This window comes from Artemia franciscana, chromosome 15 (genome assembly GCF_032884065.1).
Source record: "Artemia franciscana chromosome 15, ASM3288406v1, whole genome shotgun sequence".
NCBI classification, from domain to species: Eukaryota; Metazoa; Arthropoda; class Branchiopoda; order Anostraca; family Artemiidae; genus Artemia; species Artemia franciscana.
The window spans coordinates 33,764,035-33,787,332 of NC_088877.1; the positions used below are offsets into that span (position 1 = coordinate 33,764,035).

Below are 23,298 nucleotides of genomic sequence, written 5' to 3' on the forward strand. Positions count from 1 at the left end.
TTATGCACTTTTTGATAGATGTAAAATATAAAAAAAAAGAAAAAAGATGTGGTTCATAATCAACAAAAAAATAGGTTGAAAGTGGTCGTATATAGCACCAAACAGCTCTCCTTTGAAGGAAAGCTGGTTTCCTTGAAAGGCATAGCTTTGTTTTGAAGATGTAGTTGTCTTTTGGAAACATTGGGATACATATCTTTGAATATTTGCAGATGAAAGCATTGTTAGACAAAAATGATTAGTTTTTTTCACAGTTAAACATAGCGAAACTGGCAAATATACGGTTCTACCCAGAAAACTTCATAGTTTTGAAGCAACCTAATGGAAAATCTTTAAAAACTGTGGTTTTAAAAAATAAATAGACAGGGGTCCTTTTTAATATCCTTGGTACTTTCACTTCTTCAATATTATATTTCAGCGAGTAAAATATTTTGTATGAATATTCTGCCCAGACACTCCAGAATAGATTGACATTCCAAAAATTGCTAAAAATCAAGAAATTAAAGGGATTCAATTTAGCACCTTGGGTGGAATGGCAAAATTAAGCCCAAGGTGGAATGGCAGAAAACTGAAAAACGATAGTTGAAAATTTAAGCTTATCCCGACTAAAAAATGACAGTTTTTCTGTTTTAGCAAAAACTCTAAAGTTTAGCCTCTAAATTAAAAAAAAAATCCGCTACGACATCTTTAGTATTTGATTTCACCTTTAGTATTACCTAACATTTCCAACATTTTACAGTTTGTTGGGGTTTTAAAATAATAATTAAAGAAAACATTTTTCTATGATCACTTCAAGGACACACACTTTCCTAAGAACTTATGATAAACTTCTGTATCTTCTCTGTTTCGATATTATACCTTTTTATAGCGTAACGCACGGTTATGCGAAACGTCTGTCATCGTTTCTCTCTTCTTTGTAATTTTTGTTTTGCAGCGCACGGTGCGAGTAATACCGGTGATGCGCCATATTCACCCTGTAATCCGACAGGCTGTGGGACCAACGTTTCTTCGGTTGGCCGCGAGGTCGCTTCTAACCGACTTTGACAGGGTCCAAGTCGTAGATCGTCTTTGCGGGTAGATGTTGTGGCAATCGAAGCAGGTGCTCGAGCCACCGTAAGGTTCACTCGGCTGCTTGAGTCAAAAACCAAGACTGCTTTGTGAGCCACAGAAGCTTCTCAGTGCTGACAAAGTCGGACCATCGTAGGCCCTCGATCCTCCTCAGGCTCATCGCATGAAATACGTCAATTTTTTTGAGGGTTGCAGCTGATGCTTGCCATGTTTCAGCTCCGTAAAGCATAACAGAGCCGACTAGAGCGTTGAAGATCTGCAGTTTTGTTGTACGACTGATGTTCGGTTTTCGCCAGAGGTCACGATTCAGTCTGCCCATGACAGAAGATACTCTGGATAGTCTCGCTTGCAGCTCGGAGAGAAGCGAGCCATTTGAAGAAATTATGGAGCCCAGGTAGGTGAAGCCCTGGCCGAGTGGGTTGGTGCGCTGGATTCAGGATCCCTTGTCTGAGAGGACGCGGGTTCGAATCACAGTGTACCTAATTCTTCAGTTTGGGACGGGGGTCAGTGGCGTGACTCTGTAAGCTTAGCCAGAGTCAACCCAGCTCTAAATGGGTACCTGGAGAAATCTGGGGAAGGTAAACAGGAAGGGTGTGCGAAAGCACAGGTTGGCTGGCCCCCAACCCCCCATTGCACTTCCTGGCTGAAGGGCCAAGAAACGGAGATCAGCACCGCCGGTACGGACTGTAAAGTCTAATGCCGTATCCTTTACCTTTACCTTACCTTAGGTGAAGTCTTGAACAACCTCGATGCCAGTGGTGCTGTAAAGGGTAGTTAAATTGAAGTTAGTTTGCTCTCAAGAGTAGTTAGATTGAAGTTAATTTGCTTTCAAGTTTCACATAAAAAAAATAATGGCTTTTCTGTTGCATGGAAGCAGATTTTAGGTATTTTGGTAAACGGAATAAATTAGTGGTAGGAAGGGTTGTTGCGACCAGGAACTGGCTAAGGACATGATTTTTTTTTTTTCTCTTGATTATTTTTCTTCTCTTCTCTTCTCTTCCCTTTCTTTTTTTTCCTTATCTAATGATATTATATGGGTTCAAGGGATTGATAGACTCTGTACAAGCGAAAGCTAAAGAAGGGTGAAGTTGTTTTTTTTTTTTTTTTAGAATAAACCTCGTAATTAATCTAACCTAACCTATAATTTATGTCTTTCGTATAATCTAAAACCGTTCCATAGTCTAATATCCCACTCAAAATGAGATTTTACTAATACAGTGATTTAACTAGCACTAATTTTAGGCAATTAGCTTCCTCGTGGTATTTTCTGATTGGCTGAAAAATTCCACGAAATATTGCGGTTGGCTTAAATTAGCGCTAGCTATATTTTGGCATTAGTGAAATCTCATTCTGAATGGGGCATGAGCTACCAAAGGCTTTATCACATCTGCAAAAACTACTTCAACTATTGGATATTTAAACTCTAAGTGCATTTACAATATTCGTATTTGTTTAATGAAACAGCTATCGTAGCACTCAAAAATGAACGCTAAATTACGCTACTTTTAAAATCACAAAATGGTCACCAGTTAAATACACTTACGAAATATGGTACAAAGGAGTCTGCGAATCTGTTCGTACGGCCCTTGACTGATTCTAGTTTGTTATAATGCCTAGTATGTCTGCTAATTAATGCGGATGGTGGAAGTATGAATCGGTGCTTCTCTTTTGTCAATAGTGATCTTCCAAATTTCATTATTAGCTCATGTCTTCGAACACATAAGGTTGGCAAATTCAAGAGCTCAAGGGCACTTTCGTAGCTGCTGAAACTGGGTCCGAATATTATCCTAGTAGCGCGTTTTTTGAACATGTTCTAGTTCATCAGCCATGTAAGCTGTGTTCTGAGTTTGGGGATCCAAAACCAGACAGCAATACTCGAGGAAAGGCCTAATGTAGGTTGTATACGCCAACAGGAGCTGACGATCAGAGAAGCCTAACCTGCGCATACTTGTTAAACTCTGGATTGAGTAGTGACCTTTGTGCACAATATTGTCTACATGCAGTTTAAACGAGCAGTCTTATAAATGTTACGCCTAGGATTGCTGCAGAGGAAACAATTGGAAACACAGTATCTGGGATAGTGATTTCTCGCTTGAGTGCATTAAATCGTAAAACCTTTTATTTTTGTTCATTAACTTGTAGGCTATTCGACTTACACTGGTTGATGAAGTCTGTGAAGAAATTCGGGTCAGATTGCTGCTTTGCTACTGCATTTTCGACTATATATTTGAGAAGTGCAGACAAGTTATCAACAAACTAGAAACGCTCTTTAAATTCTGCAAGGATGGGGTTGATGACGGCAAGAAATAAAAGAGCAGCTAATTTCGTTCCTTGGGGGCATCCACAGGTTAGTTCTGACCACTCAGAGCAAGTATCTTCTGCAAACAAAGAGTAAACTGACTGCCGTCTCCTCTGTAAAAAATTCTTTCACTAATAGTAGTATTTGTTTTTTAGCTCCCATTTCTTTCAGATTCGTTAATGCGGTCATGTCTTTGATAAGGTCGAATGCTTTTCGATAGTCCGCTAAAAATACGTCGACAGTACTATTAGAAGTGTCCAACCACTGGACGGTTTAGTGATACATTCGCACTAGATACATTGCCGTGCTACTGCCTCGTATGCAAGCATATTGGTGCGAATCGATCGCTAGAGCGATTTGTTCTAAGAAAGAACGGTAGATAAAATCCTCAGCTACTTTTGCCAAGTTAGGAGTAATCGATATTGGTCTCAGTTAGTCACAGGACTGGGGTGTCTTGACTTTCGGTATAACACGGACATATGCAGCTTTCCGCATCTTCGGAAATGATTGTTCTGAGAAACATTGGTTTATCACTGATACGACAGGCTTGACTAAGAAAGGTGAGTACTCTTTCAGTAATTTCACGGGGAGTTCACCTGGGTATGAGGCACAGTTGTTACGTAGTCGTCCGATTGTATAGTGAACTCCCGTTTCTGACACCTCTACGATTTCATCTGTACTACTGTTGTTAATGGTGTCACACATTTGTTCGTCATTTACGGTTGGGTGGGTACAAATCTGAGTAATGAATTAGTTGACTTCGAAAACTATTATCAGACTACCATCTGGGTTATTGATTCGTATTTCGTTTCCTTTCTTTTTCCCACTAAGCTGTTTTACTGCGTCATGCCACTTGTGAGAATGTGACTTGAGGAGCGGTACTATTTTTTCCTGTACATATCTTTTTCGGGAAGCTCGGAGGGATAAAACGACTTTGTTTCTTATCTTGTTTGCATTCAGTGTGTCACCTGCAGCATGTTCTTTGAGTTTACATCGTTCTTTGATATATTTTTTTTATATTAGTATCTAACCACGGCTTGTTCGTCTCACATATCGTGCGTTCTTTAACGGGAAAAAGTTCATGTTACATTTGCTGCAGAATCGACTATAACGTCTCGACTTTTTCATCAATATTTGCTATAACACACATTGGATCGAAGTCTAAGTTAGCGACCCACTTGCCAAATGCTTGGATGGAGCTATCACTGAGGGGTCTGTAAACTATTTTTACCTTTTTTGGTTTCGGTATATGATTTCTGCTCTTTGGTTTCCACCAGAGAACGTTATGGTCTGACTTAGCGAGTGGTCCTAGGGAAACTGGTGTTTCATAAAACGCCTCAAGATTCGCTAGTATGAGGTCTAGTATGCTTCCACATGTGAAATCCACTTTTTTTTTGTTAACTTAAAGTCTCCGCCAACGATTAAAGCTGGATTACTGAATTGTTTCCGGAGGTTGTCAACTTGATGCTGCAGAAACGTCACCAATTCACGTCTGTTGCGAGCACCTTCCAGATAGTATACTGCTGCTAGAATGATACACGAGGAAGTTCTTGGTAAACCTCTTGGTCTGCACCACAGCCAGATTGTTTCATGACAGGAATCTGAAGGGTTATTATGTTACCTGCATGGCAAGTCTTCACGACAATAGATGCCTACTCCACCTCCACGTCGTGTGTCGTCTCTGTCACGCCTGGTATTGAAGAAGTTCAGATAACCTTTTACAACACCTGTTTCAGCAGTAATACCCCAACATTCGGTAAGTATTGCTAGTGGTGTCGAGTTGATGCGTAAGACAAGTTCTAAATCGCCCACTTTATTCGTCAGTGATCTGGAATTGCACAAAATCAGGCTTGGGTAATTCGATTTGGCACTAAGAGTGACACGTTTTAGCACAGGAGGGGGATTATCCGAGTTATTCGAAGCTTCGTCACAGTAGCTGTAATGAAATACAGTAACAACATGTTCTATGTTTGTGTAAAAATGAAAAGTAACTAGAATCTAAATTATTATACAAAGAATCAAACAAAAAGTTTTAAACACTTTAGAAAAGAGAAAAGTTATTTAAAGTGAACCTGTATAAAAATTAGAAATATACCAAGCATAACAAAAACATAAGAGACAAGAAGAAGAATAGGGAAAAAAGTTTTGAAAAAAAATTAGAAAAACAATCAACCAAAAATAAAGGAAATAATACTGACCTCTCCTTCTAAAGAATCAATCTCCCGATCGACTACGCCCTTTTCCTGAACGTATGATACAATTTCATCCATTGTGTAGTGAAGTTCAGTAAAATACTTGTAGCAAGGCTTGGCATTGGATATCTTCAAGGCTGTCTAAAACAAAAATTTAAAATGCAACGAGATTTTAAAGAAATATGACAACCGACATATTATCTTTGTTTAAATAAACATTTTAGTTTCTAAACTTTAACGTAATTTTAACAAAATTTATTATTTATGGTTTATTATATAGTTTATACGTTTGATTATGGAAGCGAGAAAGAATTTCCTATGCCGACTAAGGTGAATAAGGACCTGGTCAGAGGAGTGAACTACAGCTTGCTTGCATTCCCACCGCACATATGATTAGCCGTCACTAGAAATTCGTCATTGCGTACGCGCAAAGGAGGAGCCAAAGAAAATGTAGTGATACATGGTGGTGTGTCTCCAAACTCTTCAATACAGAATATAAGAACGTATCCCTAACGTATCCTACCGCAAATATGATTAGCCGTCACTAGAAATTCGTCATTGCGTACGCGCAAAGGAGGAGCCAAAGAAAATGTAGTGATACATGGTGGTGTGTCTCCAAACTCTTCAATACAGAATATAAGAACGTATATGACTGTATATACCCAGGCTCTGCTTAAGAAGGTAAAAAATTTTGGCAGAAAATGGACTGACATAAGGCCAATATCTCGATCACTAGACATTCAAGTTTCTAATCAATAGTTTCAAGTTTCTACTTGAATAAATAATTGATAATTAATTCAAGTGTCTAATCTATTGTCTTTATTTTTAATGTGATCATTATTTTAATTTCTGGTCGTTTTCGATTACATTTATTCTTTGACAGCAATTTCTGCTCTAATATTGAATTGTTTTAGGATTTTATTTCTGTTCATTTTAAGTTTTAATTTGGATATTTATTTTTATTTGAAAGACTTTCTTTTTGGAATTTGTCTTTGAATGATTCTTTGATAGAGGGAAAAAACTTCTTATCAGTTTACCATGTATGTGATGCGTAATCAGTGGACACATAAATTAGCTGTTGTTTGTTTGCATTTATTAGATCCACATTCCTTCTGTGATGCTTGCTTTATTTATAATTTAAATTTATAAGTAGATCCTTTTGACGTATGTATTGTTTTCTCGCTCCCCTTGACCCCGCCTCAATAAGTTCGTAACAAGTAGGACTCAAGGAAATATCCCCTGAATATCTAATTAACACGAATATTGGTGAATAGTTTGATTTTTACGTCTCCAGACGATTGCAACGAACCTTTTCCGTAAGAGACTGTTGTTGGTCCTGACCTGAGTTTGTTTGGTAACTCCGAAGATAAACCGTTACCTACAGTTAGCTCCAAAAAGTATAAGAAAACAATACGAAACTCAAAAATCGGTAAGGGCAGAGAAATTATAAGAGAAAGAAACGATGAGAAACAAGAGAAATAACAAGAGAAGAGACGCAATCTTGTCTCTGAGATTTAAATAACTAGCGTTGTTTAGCAAAATCATAAATTCACTGAAAAAACCAAATAAGCATGATAGCTTTTTTTATTCCTTCATTAAAATTCTGCTTTACATTAGGCCAGAGATTAGAAAAAAGTACTATAGGCACATTTTTGTGCATTTTTGAGCCGCTTTGTCAGTTGAACTAGTAGTTTTTCCGACTCCTATTTTACCCGTGTAGAATCGCTTGAACCAAACATCTCATCATTGAATTAAATAATCGAATTAAATGAAGTCAAATTGAATCTTAGACAGGTAGATATATTTCAAAGTAATAACCTAAGTCATTCAATAAATAAAATCATTAATCACAGGCAGCGCATTAGCGCTAACTAAGTAGATAGCGAGGTGACTCTGCGTATTATTATTATATATTTTTTATACACTTGGCATGGAAGAAGTTGTCATAGAAACTTTGAAAGCTCCTTTTATTGGAAATGGAAGGTTCTTCAGATTCAAAAGTGATTGGAGGGCACCCAACCCCCCTGCCACAACCACTTTTTCCCCTAAAAGATCCAATCAAAATTTTCAGATAGCCATTTTGTTCAGTATAGTTGAAAGATACAATAATTTTGTCTCTGGGATTTTCAACCCTGCCCCTCTCCCACAGTCCTTGGGGCAAAGGCTGTAAGTTATGCAGTTAGCCCATTGTTTACTCTGAGCCTAGGGGCCCAAAAGGTCAGGGGCAATCAGATGATGTTTTCAGAGAATGTTGAGAGGAGTGTTAAACTAAATGAAAACACATTATGTGCTTGTGGGTTGTCAAAAGGGCGTAGCTCAGGAATAACTTAGATATAAGTTGGAACTTTCGAGAAATGAGGGAGGTAATCAATTGAAAAAAAAGTCAATATATGTATGCTACTATTATTATTAATGCTACTACTACTACTACTACAACTACTACGTCCACTATTACTACTAATGCTACTGCTAACACCCCCATCAATACTATTGCTACTGCTACTCACTATTGCTACTACCACCACTACCACTACTGCTACTACAACTAATACTTCTATTACGACTATTACAAAGGCTGTGGATATTAAGGTGCAAATAACAAGAAATGTTGAGGTGAAAGCATAACAAATAAAAACACGCTATATGCAAACAGATTGTCAAAAAAGCGTATCATCAATATTTCAGGGATGGGTTAGAGCATTAAGCTGAAGGGCGATCACAACCGACCAAAAGGCAATACGTGCATACTATTACTTCTGCTAGTACTGCTGCTACTGCAGTTAGTACTACTGCTACTAATTCTACTAAAACTACTACTACTTGGCCTAGTACTAATGGTCCCACTACTACCACTTTGACTACTACTGCTAAAGCTAAGGGTATAAAGTTGAAAATTTCTGGGCATAAAAAAGGGTAAGTTGAGCTAAATCAAACCACACTGTGTGGATACAGTTTGTCAAAAGGGCGCATCCGCAATATCTTAGAAACGGTTTGGAGTATTAATTTAAACTTACAGGGCTTGTTGTGGGGGATGCTGTAGTAACCAAAAGGCAATATTTGCATGCTAAAACTACTACTGTTACTACTATTACTACTACTACTGCTAAAGCTAAGGGTATTAAGGTGAAAAGTTCAGGGAATTTCGGGACAATGTTAATCTGAATCAAAACACCCTATGCGCATGCAGGCTGTCATAAGAACGTATCAGCAATGTTCCAGGAACTGCTTTGGCACTAAGCCTTCGGGTATCAAATTGAAACTTCCAGCGTATGTTGAGGAGGATGTTGAAAAAAATCTACTATTTGTATACTGCTACTAATGCTATTACTGCTGCTACAACAATTGCTACTACTGACTACTGCTAAGGTTTTGAAGTAAAGCTTTCAGGGAATGGTTAGTGGACTTTGAACTGAATCAAAACACACTAAGTGCACGTGGAGTGTCAAAAGAGCGTATCAGCAATATTTCATTAGAGCATTAAGTTGAAACTTGAGGAAGATATTGAACTAACCGAAGGGCATTATGTGCATGTTACTTTATGTTGATTCATTGGTTTAGGAGCATTATTGCCTACGTCGTGACTATTGATACTATTACTACTTCTACTCAGGCCAAGGGTATTAGGGTGAAACTTTCGAAGAATATTTAGGGAGGCAGAACTAAAACAAAATCAAAAATGAGCGCCAAAAGGGTGCATGACTCAGAGTACTCAGTTGAAACTTTCAGTTTATATTGAAGCGGATTTCAAACCAACCAAAGCGTGATATATGCGTACTACTACTAAGACTTCTACTGCTACCATTCATACTATTACTAAGGCTACGGTTTATAGGGAGAAATATTTAGGATTTTGAAGGGAATCTTGAATCAAATTGCAACACTCTATGTGTATGCAAGCTGTCAAAAGGGCGTATCATCAATATCTCAGAAACTGCATAAGAGTATTAGGTTGAAAATTTCAGGGCATATTGATTATGATGTAGTTACCCCGAATGTTAGAGATTCGTGAATCGATATTCACCTTTGAATGCCCGAAAAACCTTCTTTTTTTCCCCTTGGATATAGTCAGCGTTGGGATTCAACTTTTTCAATTTAATGCAACGTTTGATGATGACAGGTTAGTTTAGATTAGATTTGGTTAGGTTGAATTAATTTAGTTTAGGCTTTTAACCCATTTCTGATATTTTTATGTCCTAATTTAACCTAACCTAAACTAACGTAATCTAACCTAACTTTAACTTTTACCATCATAGCTTGCATAAGACTGAAAAAGACGACTCGCTTAAGTAACTGAATCCAAGCAAATGAATCTGGGACATTCACCGGTAAATGTCAACATTAATCAGATTTCGAGCTACCGTGCTACCGTGAATACGGTAGCAATGACATAATAACGACCTAATAATGTGACAAGAATGACAAAATAATATAAACCGGAAATACAAAAAAAAACTATAATGTTTAAAACCTACTTGAAATAGGTGTTCTTCCGCTTCCGAAAATCCTCTACCAAGCTTGCCAGCTGTGTTATTAAGACATCTTTGAACTACACGTATATCTTCAAGGACTTTTCTAGCTTCTTCATTCTGCTTTTCTAACGTTCTGTTGAATTCCAATATTTTCTTCGTGTAATGACTTCTAAATATCAAGAAAAACTTAGAGCTAGAGCAAAATGCCTCTTTAAGACCATCATCGGCATAGTGAGAAATTCAACACAGAGAGTATTGGCATAGATATCACAGACACCAAAGATATCTGTGTTTCTTCAGATCTTTGACAAAAATTCATATACCTATTTTCATTTGAGTCCAGAGATGATAATTCATCCATCATACCTTCGTTACATTAATTTCACTTTGCTTCCAGTCTTAACTTCATTCCTTACCTTCATTTAAGTCTCCTAAATCCCCCCTTTTTGGATCAGAATGCTTGCTCTATGCCACAAGATTTATTGAGGTACAATTTTTTGTTTACTTAAAGGAAGGTACTAAGGTCAAACGATCAGATTCAAATGGTCCTTCGATCTATTTTCTACGGCCGCTGCTTTGATAGAACCACTGGTGAAAAGCATGCACACACAAAAAAATGTAGAGGGAGGGGCAGCTTGGAAACTACCAAGGAGTAGACTTCCAGGTATATAATTTTCCAGCTGTTCAAGATGACGGGGCTCTTCGGACAATCACGATGGTATTTATTGCCCCCTCCCTCTCCACTCCCTTTTGTGTAGCTAAGCATGCCAATCAAAAGTTCCGCTGAACTGTAGAACTTTTGATTACACAATCAGGTGTCAACCTTTGATTAATATTAAACTTGACGATTTTTACACATTTGGTGTCAGCATTATATATTTGGATTTCGGTCGCCATTATCCTTCGACACCATGGAAGGTTAAACAGAAAAAAAAGAAGCTATAAATGCCACCGCAATGTTGCCGCATTATAAAGTTTAGCCTCCAGTTTAGACCGAAATTAAATAAGAATAAATTAACTTTGGATACACAAGAGCCAGTAGAAATTAGGGGCAGATCCAGGTAAGCAGAGAGGTATTTGCTCCCCCCCCCCTGAAGGTCGAAATTTGCACCAATTACAGAAGGCGAAAAATACCAATTTGGGAGCCTAATTTTCGTTCGCGCCTCCCCTCTCCCCACAAGCATTGTGTATCCGGCCTTACTTGAAATTGTTTTTGTAATGACTCCAAAATTATATAAAACTTCGAAAACACATCTTCTTAAAAAAAATTTACCTTGAATATTTTAGTTACTTCAAAAGGAAAACAAATTGAACAGATAACGTTAACTAGCATCAAAGTCGCAGCATAAAATCAAACGCGTTTCGAAAATCTTTGAAAAAAAGATTCTACTAACAACTCACCGCAGCACCAAACCACCTGAGGGAAAAACAGCTACGCAAGCTCCTCCTCCATCCCAATCTATTCACAGCCTCCCTTTTTACACTCTCCCGGGAAATTCCCATTTCCTTTAAATCTTTCTCTATGACGTCCTCTCACCCAATACGAAGAATACCTGCTTTCCGTTTAGCCCTAGACGGTTGGCCGAAAAGGAAAATCTCCGGCAATCTGTCATCCTTCATCCACACAATGTGCCCTAGCCATCTCAACCTTTCTTTCATTATAGCCCTAGAAAGGGGGATTTAACTACATTTTTCGTATAGCCTACTGTTTGAAATACGGCCAGTCAGACGAGTACCCAGATCAATCCGTAGGCAATTTTTCTCGTCAGAGTCCTCAATTCAACCTCAGTTCATTCAATGCTCTCGTCAGTTCATTCAATGTCAGTTCATTTAAGACCTCTGAGCACAAATTGATGTGAAAATATAATCACAAGGATAGTTGGATATACATGAAGTCTATTAGTACATAATGGGTCGTCAAACGAAAAACACTAGACAAGAAGGTATGAGTAGTACAATAGACACCTCGGAGTACAGCTCTAGCTCGAAACCAGAATTATCAATACAGTTGCAGACTATAAGATAATTCTCGATGTCGTAAAAGAAAACGGTAATAAGCTAGGCAATATCAACAATCAATTAGGGAGTCTTATGGCAAGGGTCGATAATTTGGAAAAAGACCATTCACTACTTAAAAAAAAAATTAGATTAATAATACTAAACTGAAAATAGAAAAGATCAAAATGCGTCTCGCCTCAAATTGCATATAAAAACATGTACTGATGAAACAACGAAGTTAAGAAGAAAATATGAAGATTGTACGGGTCGAATTGTGAGAATGGAAGCCACTAAATTATTAAATAATGTTATCATATGGAATGCTGTGTGCGAGAATAATGATAATACTAAAGCTTTATTTACAGAGATAGATCGTCACTATCACATACTACGACAGAAATAATTTTGAAACAATAAATTTTGAAGTTGACACTGAATAAAAAATGTGATAAGTTAGCTATGATAGAAAATGCTAGTAAGTTTAAGGGTAAAACAATCCATGGGAACAATTCGAACTTTTTTTATTAGTGACGATGTTCCAGCCGAAATTCGTAAAATACGTAAGCTGTAATATGATAAATTAAGAAAAATTCACTGATATGATGCATAGATATCCAAGGGCATTCAGTCATATTTGTTTGTGGAAAGACCTGACGGTCCGACTACAAAATACTCATTTAATGATTATATACTAGACATCGACGACTTTTCGAGAGTCCAAGGAGAAGCACATCAAATTTTACAAGTGGATGATTCTGTCATATAAAATTACTACGCATGATAGTTGGAACGCTCTGTTGTTATTATTTAATTCATATAAGTATGTAATATTTAATCTTGTTTTTACTTAGCCACTTTGTTTGTATTTATTTATTTTTATATGCCTTCTTCTAGATTCTTAAATTATTTTTCTTTATTTACTTTTTTTTTTACTTTGACCCGCAGAGAGGTCTTTCTGATTAGCAGTATTGAAAGATATCAACCTGGAATGAAGACATTTTTCTATTCTTTTCAAAGTCGTTCCTATTTGTGTTACCTTTTTTTTCTTTTGTTTGTTTGCTGGGCTGGTGGGGCGTGGTATGGTTGTATTTGACGTGGTGGTAACATTTGATAACGGATAGAAGAATTCCATCACCAAGGTTAAATGAATTTGAGCGAGATTCTGTTTTGTTTCTTTCAGTTTTCCAAAATATTGTAGCTAATTATAATGAAGACAATTGCAATATATAAGATATTCCAAAAATCAATATTTATTTTTGAATGGTTTGGCAAAGAATAATGTTAATACAAGGAGGATAACGTTTTGGAATTGTCAGGCTGGAGGACTGCCAAGAACGATTGAAACTTTTTTATCAGCATCTAAAACAGATATTTCAGGCCTATGTAAAACTTTTTTAGACGAGTTTTCAATTGAAAGTATTCATGTTAAAGATTATCAATGTTTTCATATCGGTCGAATTAGACAAAAGCAAAGGTAGCATTGCTGTTTGGGTTAAAAATTGCATACTGGCTCGCGCAAGGCTAGATTTCTTGCCAATGAATATTGTAATGCTCTTTGAATCTTGTGTTGTTGATTGTTTTTTCCAAATAATCAGAAACTGCTAATCGTAGTTATTTATCGTACTCCGTCAGCTAGTCAGGTAGACTTTATAAATCGGTTTGTAACTTTGTTGGATAAATTATCTAGTCTTAATATCCTTATCTAGTTACGGGAGATTTTAAGATTAATTTAATGAGCCTTGGATCTGCTAACCAGAATAGAAGTGATAGAAACACTTGGCAGTTTTTAGAATCTCCGTTAACTCTGAATTAAACCCTGTATGTTTTATGCCATCCAGGATAACTGATAGATCATTTTCAGAAACTGATCCTATTTTTTCACCTTACAGCGCCCTTAATACATATGTCATTTCTGATGATTCATCTGATCGCTGCATAATTATGGCTGATTTTTCTCCTTTATTTCCCGTATAATAAAAAAAAAGTCAAACAAAGCGTGGAGACTTTTTACATAATTCTTTTTTAAATTTAACAAAAGGGCTTGGTGACGTTAAATGGAGTCCAGTAATTAATGGAAAGAATCCAAATCAATCCTTAGATAAGTTTTATAATATATTGATGGAAAGCTTGATCAATTTTGCTCGTATAGAATTTCAATAGGAAAGATAATGCTCCTAGAAAGCTTTGGGTAAATAAGTCCCTTTTGAGGTTGATTAATGAAAAATAAAATACTAATGAAAAAATATAATTAAAAATAATAAAAACCTTTTGGTAAGGACTCATAGAGAAAGTGAAAGAACTTATTATGAAGATTCATTTCAAAATTCTGATTCTTCCCGGGAAAATAGCAGTTTGATCGAGGATAAAATTAGACAAAATAAACAACTGTGGCATCCAGAGGTATTATATGACATAAATAGTGAATAAGTTAAAGGATCACAGACTGTTGCTTTAACAATTTAACAATTTTTATTTAAGAAGTTAAATGTTTTGATTATTTTATTGGTGTTGGACAATCTATCATTTCTGCAGAAATAGATTTTTCTTCTCGCAGGATACATAAACATTATTTCTCTCCCTCTGGAGGTACGAGCATATCCCTGGCCCCAGTTAATCTTGCAGAATTCCACAAGGCTATTAAAAATATAAAAAATGGTAATTCAGTGGGATATAATGGACTATCAACGAAGTTTTTAAAAGTATTGCTAGAGTGATTTCTGATCCACTTATTCGTATCTTTAATTTTTTGTATCAGCTCAGGTGTGTTTTCGTAGTAGATGGAAAATTACTCAGGTAATTCCATTACATAAAAAGGTGATAAATTTGACATAAATAATTATCGTCCCATTGCAATTTTATCACCTTTATCTAAAGTGTCAAAAAAATTTTTAAGAAAGGATTTCTATTTATTTGGATAAGAAAACTTTTTTCACCAAATGCCAGTTTGGACTTAGGGCAAGCCATTCGACACAAAAAGCAGTTGCAGCTCTTTTATTAGAATTAAATGATTGTCCAGATAAGGATTTCCACGTAGCTACTGTTTTCTACAATTTTAAAGAAGCATTTGACACAATAAACCATGAAATTCCTTCTGACAAAATGGAAAATGCAGGCATAAGAGGTATTGGACTCGACTTAGTAAAATAATGCCTTTGGTCGTCCAATTGCGGTAGATATCGATGGAACATGGTCTAATTTAAAAAAACCTTAATGATGTTGGTGTCCCTCAAGGTTCAGTATTAGGTCTACTCTTATTTCTGATTTATAGAAATAACTCCCGCAAAGTTTGCAGGAGAATATTAGTATTACTATTTTATTTGCAAGTGACATAGCTATATCTGTTGAAGCGAGGGATTCAACTACATTAATTGAAAATTTGATTGTAACTGCAACTTCAGATAATCGATGGCTTGCTTCCAATACTATAGCACCAAATTTTACTGGATTTATGGTTTTTGGTCGTCCGAAACGCACCACTCAATTGATTTCTTGTCAGGAACTCCAGGTTTTTGAGAATAGAATTTGAAGGGTTCAGTCATATCGTTATTTAGGAGTTTTTCTTGATCCATTGCTATCTTTTCGCAATCACTTTGATCATTTAAGGGCTAAACTTCCTCAAAGTACTGGGTCGATGTGCCGTGTGAAAATGTTTCTCCATTTTCCATACTAAAAATACTTTACCACTCTTCAATTGCCTCGTATTTGAATTATTGCTCAATTGTCTATCTTACTACCTTTTGGACGCACTTAATACAATTAGAAGTACTACAAAATAGAACAGTAAGAATACTTGGAAATTTTTTACATCGACGACCCTCAAAACTTGAAAATTCATCGGAAACAAAAACGATATTCTTTTTCCTAAATTTGTCGGGGTTAAAACGTATACTTGATGTAAATATTTCCTTATGGCATTTTCAAATTCAAAATCTTAAAATTTATGTCTACAATAAATCTATGTTAATACCCTCGTTCGGCTCGTCGGTAGGTGGGATTATGCCGAATTTCTTTCGCAAAATGTGAAAGGTCAAGGTTTTCACTTAGGTACCTAATGCCATTCATTGCGAATAAACACAAGCTGAATGATAAAACTCAGGTTGATCAATCACACAAATATCAGCTGTATTTAAAGAAGCAGTATTTAAAGGTAGTTTTTTAATGTTTGTTTATTTACCTTTAATGATGGAATTTTAAAAATTTATGTAGTTTTTCTTTATATGTTAAGTTTTTGTCTCCACAATGGGATGGCTTCCCATGCCCCTCCTGCCCAGCATTTCTTTTCTCCCTTTCCTTCTGATATTTCTTGTTTTCTAGGTTTTTGTTGTTATTATTTTTTTTTGTTAATTAAGTTAATTTTGCTATTATTATTATTATTATGACGAGATGTTTGTTTTGTGTATGTCCTGTTCTTACACACCCAACCTTACGAGCTCGGCTCTCTGTCGGGGGTTAATATCTTTGTATATTTCTAAGTATATTAAATAAATTATCCTCATCATCATCATCAATAATTTACAAATTAGCAGGAATATGTAAAGAAGAATACTGTATAAATACGTAATAATGTGCAAATGTGTGAATGCATAATAATAAAAATAGTGTATATGTTACAGTGAAAGACCAAAATCAGGTAAATGTCGACATTCACGGACGAATGTCTGAAATCTTACCGATATGTTCGATATTCGACATAACATTCGGTGAATGCCCGAAACCCGTCGACATTCACCGGCGAATGTCTTATGCAAGGTTTGATGGTAAAAGCTAAAGTTCGGTTAGGGTGGGTTTGGTTAAATTAGGTTATAAATCTCAGAGATGGGTTAAAAACCTAGCCTAATCTGTCACCATCAAACCTTGTGTAAAACTACAAAAGCTGACTGGTAAAACTAAATGAATCCAAGTAAAAAAAAAGTAATTTCGGACATTCTCCTGTTTCGGTCTTTTACAGCAACATATATAATACACAATGTATAAATAAAAAACTGAATAAAACAAAGATCGTGGGATGATTTTTTATATTACCTTTTTAATATTTAAAGTAGAACAAATGAACTAAATAGACTTGTTTAAAATGAATTTCCCAGTGGGCCTAATATTCTTATTTCATTTCATTAATTCAATTCATTTCATTTCTTATTTCATTGTTAGTTAACCGAATGCCAGATCACGAATGTCTATTTGCTAATTCCAGCCCAGTTTTATTTTCCGTTCAAGAATTCTAAAAAGGGACCAAAAGCAATATCTTTCCCTTCCACAAGAGGACACTTGATTAAAACATTCGCTACTCAACTAAAAAGCATGATTAAAAACTGTTATTTCTTTAGTCAGAATATTATCACTATATTCTTCTGCATATAACATTCTTTCATCCACCTATACGAACTTCCACGCAACGTTGGATACAATGCAAAATAAGAAATAACATCTAAAATAAAATAAAAAGTCGTCGCAGCAAGAAGGCCAACGTACTAAGACCAATACAAGCTGTGTATGTTTCTTGGCCATGTTTACATCAAGTGTCGTCGTTTACTGAGGTAAAAGGCCAAGCGACAAGTAGTTATAACACGAACGCCACGTTTGGCCGGCAAGATAGTATTTCTTTTTATTCCTTTTTTTTGCATTGACTGCAGAGTTTTCAATGTTTCTGAAGGTTTTTGATTTATGCTGCTTAAATGGCCATTGCATATAACCATGTATTTATTTTCTTTTTTGTTCTTTTCTCATCATTTTCTATTATCAGTGTTTATTAACGGTTTTGGTGCAACTGATATTCAATGGCCCATTTTCATACTACTTCCAAAGCTATGCTTTCATCCCAAAACAAGTTCCTTCTTCGTGCCTGAATCAAAAGAATGATCGGAAACTAAGTAAAAATAATAACCCAAGTTACCTTTTATGGATTTTTTCTGTGGAGGAGCTGAATTTGGCTTGTTCGGTTTCAAGGGTACGCAGAAGTGTTTCAGCAATGATGATCTTATTTTTAGTGGATGCAATATCGTTGGCAAGATTATCAACAATCTTCTGTTCTTTTTCATGATCTCCCTAAAATATAAATGAAGAGATAAATCTACTGCTACCACTGACATCTCTCCATACCACAAAACCAACTAAAGTTAACACAGATTCTCAGAGTCCTTCTAAACCCTCTCAGCTACGAGCATTACTCTTTACTATCATTTATTAGGTTCCAATTTTCTTTAAATTTATTTCGCCTGACCTCTTTTCACTCCCACTTGAAGACGTCTTGTTCTTCGCTCAAGACAGATTACAAAAACCATAGTTTTTCGGTGATTTTTCGGTCAAATCGGATCACAATTTGTTTTTGCTGATTCGCACAACCTGTTTTTGGCAACCTAGGCTTTTTTCACTGTGGCCTCTGAAAGAAGGATCAAATTAAAACTTTATACAGTTTATTGTTCGTTAAACAAGTATATAAACGGGTATAATAATAATTTATTTCTTACCCACAACAACACTATAAAAGTATTAAAATGTGGAGTACAAACAATTAAATACACAAAAAAAAAGCAAAACATACAAAAAATGAAAAGTAATGACAATAGAAATTTTTTACGTTAATACGAAAAATTAAATAAACACATAAAATAACGAAATATGAAAAAAAATAAACATTAGATACACACAAAAAATGAAATTAAAAAAAAACACAGAGAAAAACAAATACACACACAAAGTCAGCGAAGAAAACGGATAAGACGTTGGTGAGGGGATAGGCGCGCATAAGCTGTACTGGGGAGTTGTCTGTGAAGAATCTCCAACTTTAAAGTTATGTCAGGAACTGAGAATTTTTTAACAAGAGTCGGTTTTTTGTCCAAGATGGAAGAAACAGAAGAAATTTGCAAAATTTGAAATAATTTATCCGAATTCTTTGTAAATTACCATTATTAAGAAGGGGGGAAAGACCTGAAGCATAAAGGACAGAATGATCACAGAAAGTAGAATAAAGTTTAGCCAGCGCACGTCTATTATACTTCCCTCTATTTGCAACAATTTTTGCATAACCAATCTGAATCTTTTTACTTATATCACAAACAGTACGCTGACTTAGGCTCGAAAGATTGTTAGTAATAGAGATACCAAGCCAACGAATATAATTAACAAGAGGGATAGTGAAGTTATTACAGTGAAGGGGAGTAGCAGTAATACAGTTATAGGGAAGAAACTCACATTTATCTATATTAATTGAAAGGCTAATATCAGAGAAAGCATCAGAAACTATAGAGACCATTTTGGAAAGACCCTTTTTGGAACGGCTAATCAGAAGCAAGTCGTCAGCATACGCAAGATAAGAAACATCCACAAGACCAGAAAGGTATGTCCCTGAAATCTTAGACAGCACACTAGAAATACAAATCTTAAAAAGCGAAGGGGACAGAACACCACCCTGCCTAACTCCTCTTCACATTCTTATAATAGTGTCTGGTGCAGGTCCTAATTGAAAAAACGAATTTAAATACCGAAACCTAAGAAGCATTATAATAGAGAGATTGACCCCAGAATTATACAAGGAAAAAATGAGCTGTCTATGGACCACACTATCAAACGCTTTCGAAAGATCCAAAGCACAAATATAAAGACCATTTCCCTTGGAAGAATTATCAGCCAACAGAGAAGACAGAAACTTATGCGCATGCTGACAACCCACCCCACTCCAAAAACGAAATTGGTTCTCATCCTCAATAATATTTTTAGTCAAAAATGATAGAAGGATATACTCAAAAACCTCACTAATATTACAAGATACAGTAATAGGTCGATAGCAAGAACAATCAATCGGTGACTTTCCCCTTTTTAAGATTGACGAAACAGTTCCACACAGAAAACTCTCAGGTACGTATGAAGTACATAGACACATTTGAAGAAGAAGCTGAAATGTGAGATATAAGGGGGATGCATTCAATCGGCATATGCATCTTAGAAATACCATCTTTATCTATTAAATCAGATTTTAAACTTTTAACAGCATTAATTACGGAAGAAAAAGATATGGGCATTATATGGCGTTGCGAAAACGTTGTACTAGAGAGGGGGCGGGGTAAGAAGGCGAGTATATACAGAATGCAATGAGTAATTAATCACTAAAAAAAAACGAAGAATAATGTTTATACCAAGCTGAAGTTGGAAGGCAGTTTTACGTTTAATATCAGCGACACACCCAGAACTTGGCCGACCACATTCATTCCATATCTGGAGCCATAATTTTGCTTTATTTTTTATCGACTTTAAACAAGGGTCCATTGACCAGATAGATTTTTGTGTTCTTTTACGAATACGTTGCCGAGGTATGGCAGCTTCTTCTGCCCTTTTCATACACATCACAAGTTGGTTATAATAACAGTCAATATCGGCTTTACCATTATTAGGTACCTGGCGCTGAAGAAGATGATATGGAACACGTATGGTAGAAAGAAGGGTTGTCAAGGTAGAGATGTAGTGCGGTATATTGGCTTTGCTCCAATTACTTTTTTCAAACCACTTCGATTTTTCTCGCGAGCAATTGGTTTCCGATAGACCAATATCCATTGTAAATGTCGCTGAAATTGGCATGTGGTCAGTATCTTGCTTACTAACATGAACAGAAGCAGAAGAAGAGATAATACCAGGCGAGCAAATAATATGGCCAATATCACTTGTGCTTCCAGAATGATGAACATATGAAAAATTATGGGATTTGGGCACAACGCGGTATGAAGGAAGACACTCAAAAAGCAGCTCACTTCTTACAGAAGATCGATTAATATCAGTATTTAGGTCCCCAATTATTATATACTGTAGAGAGTTTAACAGTACCTGATTCACAAGATTCTTAAGCAGACCACCGCCTTTCCGAATTTAGTTAAGGATCTGATCGAGTATTCTTCATGTGGGAGATAAGAGTTTATAAATACAATACTGCCAACACGCACAGCCGAAAAAAAATCGTCGGAGTAGAAGAGTACTGGGGAGGGTAGATGAATGTCCCGTTTAAAGACACAGGCTAGTCCACCGGAAGGGCAACCGCCAGTAGCTTTTGCTAGACTCAGGAACGCAGTATGATGCTGACTTCGACGCAAAAAATTCAAACTTGAAGCAGTGAGAAGATGCTCCTGGAAACATACCAAGTCGTAAGAACCATACAACTCATCAATAACAAAATCCTTATCTTTGGTGCCATTTATATTGAACGAAATGACTGAGATTGATACACTCATGGTTGAAAGGTGGATTTGCACTTTATTCCATTCTTAATAACGGGGAAGGAAAAGCTATAGGAAGGGTGTTTTTGACCGCAATTTGCGCAATTGGGATCAGCAATGCATGGCTCATCTTTTGTTGATATGGGTGGCCCTCCACAACGAGCACATTTCGGGAGAACGCTGGGACAGGAGTACTGTAGATGGTCTAGTGATCGGCATTTAAAACAGCATTTGGGTAGGTCCTTAAACTCGTAAACAGGAAAAATTTCATAGCCCACTCTGAGGCCATGCTTGAAAAACGTAGATTGCGCAAAAGAATCCAAAAACTCGATTTTCACAGACTTCGATAGGCCCAATCTCTTAGCATCTATGATACCGTGTTGGCTTCCAAGTACCGTAATGTCAACGTCGGTAGGAATATTACGTGATATACCAAAAAACCGCTTGGAAACCACTTTTGTTGTAGTACCGGAGATTATGTTCTGGATTGACGAGCAGAAGTCCTCCGTAGCAGACTTGTCCATATTAATATACCACTTGTCATTGATGGGCTTTACGCTACGTACTAATTCATGTCCAGTAATTTGGTCTATAGCAGCTTTTCGCTTAAGAGGGTCAGATAAGGCGTCCGGCACCTTTGAGACGATAACTGTTGCATGCGAATCTAGCACTGAAGCCGGCTTGGGTAATTGGGGGAAGCTCAGTTCATAATTGTCAAGTTTTGAAGACATTCCCAAAACAAATTGATGGAGCTCATTAAATTTTGAGAATAAAGAGGTGTAGGCAGTGGCAGGGAGGCAGGGTACTTCTTATGACGAATGTCGGAACATCAGTGTCAGTCTCGTCAAGAGATTTTAATAAAGTAATTATGTCGCTGAAATGGCTAACCAATGCATTATTTCCCTTCCAAATAGGGCAATCTTCATTACCCGGACAAAGCTGCCACAATAACGTCTTTGCCACCTTGACCGAATTAGAGTCAAAAAACTCCACTCCATGCCTTTTAATCACGTCATCCTCTGCTCCAATTATCAAATTGCTCTGTACAAAATTCAATACCGGGGAATAAACAAGGACAGGATTATCGTCACTGGTAACAGGCATCACGCTGGTTCAATTAGTTCAATAATAATAGCTCAATAAATATTTTTTTCTACAATTCATGCACAAATAGTTCTTTTGATAATCCTCTTATGTAGGTCAAGGTTACACGTCACTTTATCCTTAACCAGTTATTGCAAAACCTTGAATTATAATGAACTCATTTTTATTCGATGAGAGCTTATAGCCGAGTGTTGAAATAGTTCATAATTCATAAGCTAAAAAGGGCTTACTGAATTAATAAGTTCATAAAATATTCAATTTAATCCAGGTGTGTTCACTTTGAACTCAGATTCAATACTCTCAAAGGATGAGCTCAATTTCCATTTTCAATGTTTTCCTTTTGAAATCCATAGTTGTCGTACTCAATCTGTTTGTAATAGCCAAAATTTCCAGGTGCTTCCGGTATCTTTGCATCTTTTATTCTTATTCTTTTACATCCACGATCCTCTTTGGGGAGGTATTTGTCAACTAACTGTTCAAAAACTTTTTGATTAAGCCATTTTGGTCGCTTCAAAACTAACTGTGCAAAAGGAGTAACATCCTGGTAGTTGGGAATGTCCATATTTGGATTATAGTCTATCATTCACTGTATAGCTGTATTATTGTCAGCAATTATAGCCCAATGAATAGCAGTGTTTCCACAAAGCGTATCTTGGATAGATGGCGACGCACCACACGACAATAATAGCCGACATGGATCCACCCCATTAACTTTTGAAACAGCCCACATAAGTGCAGTCATTTTGTTTTTATCAGGTGCATCAGGATGGACCCCTTTGCCCAGAAGGTAGGCAATAATAGACGTGTGTCCATATTGAGCAGCAAGATGAATTCCTGAATATCCTTCTCCATCTCGGATTTGAGGATCTGCTCCGTGCTTCATCAATAAGACAACCATTCGCAACTGTCCTTGTCTGATTGCCCAATGCAAAGGGGTGGAGCTCACAACTCCACCGACAGCATCAACTACTGCA

General features: G+C 36.5%; 1 protein-coding gene across 1 annotated transcript in view; it reads right to left on the minus strand.

Annotated features, from left to right (window-relative positions):
* Nucleotides 1-23,298, minus strand: part of LOC136036387 (coiled-coil domain-containing protein 22 homolog) — a 76,832-nt gene that overhangs the window by 2,176 nt on the left and 51,358 nt on the right. The window contains exons 8-10 of the mRNA XM_065718571.1: nt 17,914-18,065; nt 10,029-10,194; nt 5,563-5,697 (exon numbers count right to left, since the gene is read on the minus strand). Coding sequence (XP_065574643.1) covers nt 5,563-5,697; nt 10,029-10,194; nt 17,914-18,065 — 453 coding nt within the window. The remainder of the gene's footprint in view (nt 1-5,562; nt 5,698-10,028; nt 10,195-17,913; nt 18,066-23,298) is intronic.